Consider the following 4,023-nt stretch of genomic DNA (forward strand, 5'->3'; position numbering starts at 1 on the left):
GGCGGGGCGGACCGGGCAGGGTGCGGGCCCGGACTCCCCACCCCGCGCTGGGACTCAGTCCCTCCGTCCCCCTCGCCGAGCCGACCCACCCCTCCCTATCCCAGAGCTGCAGGACCAGGCCCAGCGCAGCCGCTGTGTGCGGGACTTGGTGCGCTCGCTGCCCGCCCCCAACCACGACACGCTGCGGCTGCTCTTCCAGCACCTGTGCCGGTGAGCGGGCGAGCGGCGAGGGGATGGGAAGGCGGGTGCCGGCGGACCCCCTACGCCCCCTCCAGCTCTGAGCCCTAATTCCCGCCTCCCCTCCCCTCCCCTCCCTGCTGCAGGGTGATTGAGCATGGCGATCAGAACCGTATGTCGGTGCAGAGCGTGGCCATAGTGTTCGGGCCCACGCTGCTGCGGCCGGAGACCGAGGAAACGAGCATGCCCATGACCATGGTGTTCCAGAACCAGGTGGTGGAGCTCATCCTGCAGCGATGCTCAGACATCTTCCAGCCGCACTGACCGCGGGCCGCTATCCCCACCCCCGCAGCTGGTGCTGCGGCCTGGGACTGGGCACCCCGACACTGGTTCTGCCTTGGAAGCTGGACTATTGGAGGCAGCTGGGCTGGACTCCTCTGTGAGACCCTCCGCCTCCCACCGGTGCCTAGGCTGGAGTGAAATCTGCATCCCTTGGTGCAGTATGGTGACCCCTGGTGGGCAGTTTGCAAAATGTGATTCCCCCACCCCCACCCCCGCCTGTCCTGTTTGGGGCTTACTTGGGTTCTGTTGTTTATTACAGTGACACCTACTGTGTGTGTGAGAGAGAATGTGCTGGGATGAGACTGTTTTCTCCAATGGTTGGTGCTGGAGAAAGGAGTTTGGATGAGGGGCTTCTGGGCCTCATCAGGCCTGCAAGTGGGGGCCCCCCTGGGGCAGGGGGTGTCAGTCCCAGAGCAGCCGCCTCCAGCGCCCCTGCTGCCTGGCTTGCCTCTGGCCTAACTCGTGCCTGACACTGTCCACAACCAACATGGGCCATTTCCATCTGCTCCCCTGTTTCGGGCCATGGCCTTCCCAGACCTACAGGTGTTGTGTGCACAGGTTCTTCACACTCAGTGTGTACCCTGCACCGGCCGCCTGACCCACACCATCTCCACACACAGTCTCATTGGACAAACAAAGAGAGGGAGGCGGTGGTGGCAGCAAAGTGACCTGCTCAGTGTCCCCTGGGCGGTCTGACTGCCCAGCTAGGGCTCCTCTCACACCACCGTCTCCTGAGAGGGCGCCGTCAGACCTTTCAGCACCCCCTCCCCTCCACACCCCCTGCACACCCCTCTGCCCGTTCTGCTTGGGCCTGGGGACATCCTGAAGGCAAATAGGACACCTGCCGTGGCTGTTCTTAGCCCAGAGGGGAAATAGTGCTGGTGGGAGCTGCCTAGCCCTTCTCAGCACCCTGGCTGTCCAGCTGCCTGCCAGGGGCCCACCTTGTCCTAAGGAGCTGGGAGAGGCCTGCAGGGCTGGGAGAAGGCGGGTACAGCCTCTGGAAAGGAAGCGTGAACCCTGAGGCCAGCGATGCCCTTTCCCACCTCACACACAAAGCACCTCAGCTTCTGGATCTCATCCCCCTGCCCCACCTACCGCTCGTCTGTTCAACAGTAATAGCTACTATTTATTGACATTTCACCCTGCCAAGCATTTCACTTGAATCATCTCGTTTGTCTCTCACAGCCAGTATTTATTCTTTGCTCTTCTGTGCCAGGCGCGGTGCTCGGGGGCAGGGGTACTGCGCGGGCCGCCTCTTGGGTGGGGCATGTGCTCGGTGGCTGACCCACGTCCCCCCAAATGCCAACAGGGCCGGGACAAGAATACAGATGGTCGCCTCACACCATCCATGGACATACTGTAAACCTACAAATCAAGTTCTGTTAAATAAAATGTGTTCTATTCTCCTACTTCGACAAATTCACGTTCATAATGACCTCAAAGACGAGGTTCCAACTGAAACTTCTTTGTCGCTTCTGGATTCTGTGCCCAGGGACGTTGGTGTGAGAAGAGCCAGCTGTGTTGTCAGCCCGCCCCCTGTACCTGCCCTCAGAGCCATCCTGCCCCCAAGGAGAGATCCACATGCTACACGTGGACAATCCCATCTGCTGGCACACACCGCCATGCCCCCTGCCACCCCATGGCCACCCCACATGGCCCACCCTTCAGGGAATGGGTCGCCTGGGCAGGGACTTCTGGGGTCTTGGCTATCAGGGGCATGGTCCAGAGGGAAGGACCTGGGCTCCAAGGTGCCCCACAGGTTCCTCATCCCGTGGGGGGAGGACACAGACAGAGAAGGTGAGGGTAGAGCCTTCTGAAGTGGAGCACCAGCAGCAGGGCGAGGGTTCCTCTCTCCCAGGTCTAAGGACAGAATGGGACAGATGTTAAACAACTAATTACTTGGTTATATTCCTTTGTACAAAAGTCAGAGAAAGCCCAGGGTGCTCTGAAGGCATGTCATTCGGGTGTCACTGTCCCTCAGGAACCTGAGATGCTTCTGCAGAAGCCCCATCTGGGCCCAGTAGTAAAGAATGAAGAGGAGTCAGCAAGGTGAGGAGTTAAGGGAAAGGTGTCTAGTCAGAGGGAACGGCATGTGCAAAGGCTCTGCGGTAGGGTATGAAGTGAAGCTGGAGAGGTTGACAGGGGACAGAGTGTGCAGGGCCTTGCGGGCCACAATGAACAGGGGCAGGACAGCAGGCAGGAAGGTCCTTGGATAGGGAGGTCTTGGGAAGTGTCTGCTCCCCGGTCTGATCCTCACCCCACCCCAGGCTTCTGATGCTGCCCAGGCCTTGGTGAGCCAACAATGTGGCAGCAGGCAAATAGGAATCACCATGTTCTGTCACCAGGAAGAGCTGCAGAAATCACCCACTGCCCATGAGGAAACTCGTGTTGCCCATGAGCGACAATGTCATATCTCAGTGGAGGTCACACGGCGGACGGGTGGCAGAGTCCACCCGCAGCTTCGTCTGCAGCCTGAGCTCCATCAGACGTGTGGGCTCAGCCACGAATCCGCAACCCCGAGCACGGTGCTCAGGGAGCACTATAGGTGCTCATTGACTATGTCAGGAATGAACTGGATTTTGTGTGGAGACACAAAGATACATAAAAATAATATCTGTCCTCTTGAAGCACCAGCCGGACCAAAAAGTAAGTGCCACAGGGGATGGGGCAGTCACAGAGGGCCCTCTCCCCAAGCCTGCCCACTCTCAACAGATGCTCTGACCCTCCTACAGCCTGCCATCTGCCCCTGAAGCTGCCCCAGAAAAGGTCACCAGTGCCCACCTGGTTGCCCGATCTGGCAGGCATGCAAGGGGACACATGAACGGCCTGTTGTCCCCCCACAAAGCACGCTGTCCCTTTGCCTTCAGCACCATGGGTCTTTGCAAAGCCTCTAAAAAGTGATGCCCACTGGGTTGTGGCCTCAGCCCATGGCCCTCTCCCCTCCATCCTCCCTAAAAGCCCTCATCCCTTCCATCCAGGGGTCACCCAAATCTCTCGCCAGCCACGGCCACTCTCTCCTGGGTTCCAAGTGCAAATGGCCACCTGCTTACAGGACCCCCCCGCATGCGACCTGCCCACAACAAAACTCGGAGACCAGCCCTTCTCCCTGTAGCGAGACACAGCCCCTCCACTGACCAGAATCTCCACCCACCATAGCCCGAGCCAGTCCGCGCCGCCCCCTCAACCCAACCTGTCCTTATCCTCCACCTCTTAACTCGTCCCCGGGTCTGCCTCTTGTCCCCCTCAGTCTCTCAGCTCAGGGGCCCAGTGGCCTCTGACTGGACTCTTCTCCCGGTTTCATCCCCCACCCAGCAGCCGTCTGACCGCGTCACTTCAGCATGTGGCCTCCAAGGCCATCCGCATTCCCACTTCTTTACACATGAGCTGTGCCCCTGCCTTAGCTCCCAGCCAGGCTGTCCCAGCCTCAATGCCAAGTGCTGCCAGTCGCCCTGCTTGCCTCCCCTTCACCTGCCTGACTCCTCCTCTTCCCCTTCCTCCTCTCCT

At 59.8% G+C, this 4,023-nt stretch overlaps 1 protein-coding gene across 4 annotated transcripts in view; it reads left to right on the top strand.

Annotated features, from left to right (window-relative positions):
- ARHGAP27 (Rho GTPase activating protein 27) overlaps positions 1–1,928 on the top strand; it is a 31,435-nt gene extending 29,507 nt beyond the window's left edge. For all 4 annotated transcript variants that reach the window (XM_059378815.1, XM_059378814.1, XM_059378817.1 and 1 more), the window contains 2 exons: positions 105–210; positions 324–1,928. In XM_059378815.1, the coding sequence (XP_059234798.1) occupies positions 105–210; positions 324–501 (284 nt within the window). In that variant the 3' untranslated portion in view covers positions 502–1,928. The remainder of the gene's footprint in view (positions 1–104; positions 211–323) is intronic.
- The last annotated feature ends 2,095 nt before the right edge of the window (positions 1,929–4,023 follow it).

This window comes from Mustela nigripes, chromosome 16 (assembly GCF_022355385.1).
Source record: "Mustela nigripes isolate SB6536 chromosome 16, MUSNIG.SB6536, whole genome shotgun sequence".
NCBI lineage: Eukaryota > Metazoa > Chordata > Mammalia > Carnivora > Mustelidae > Mustela > Mustela nigripes.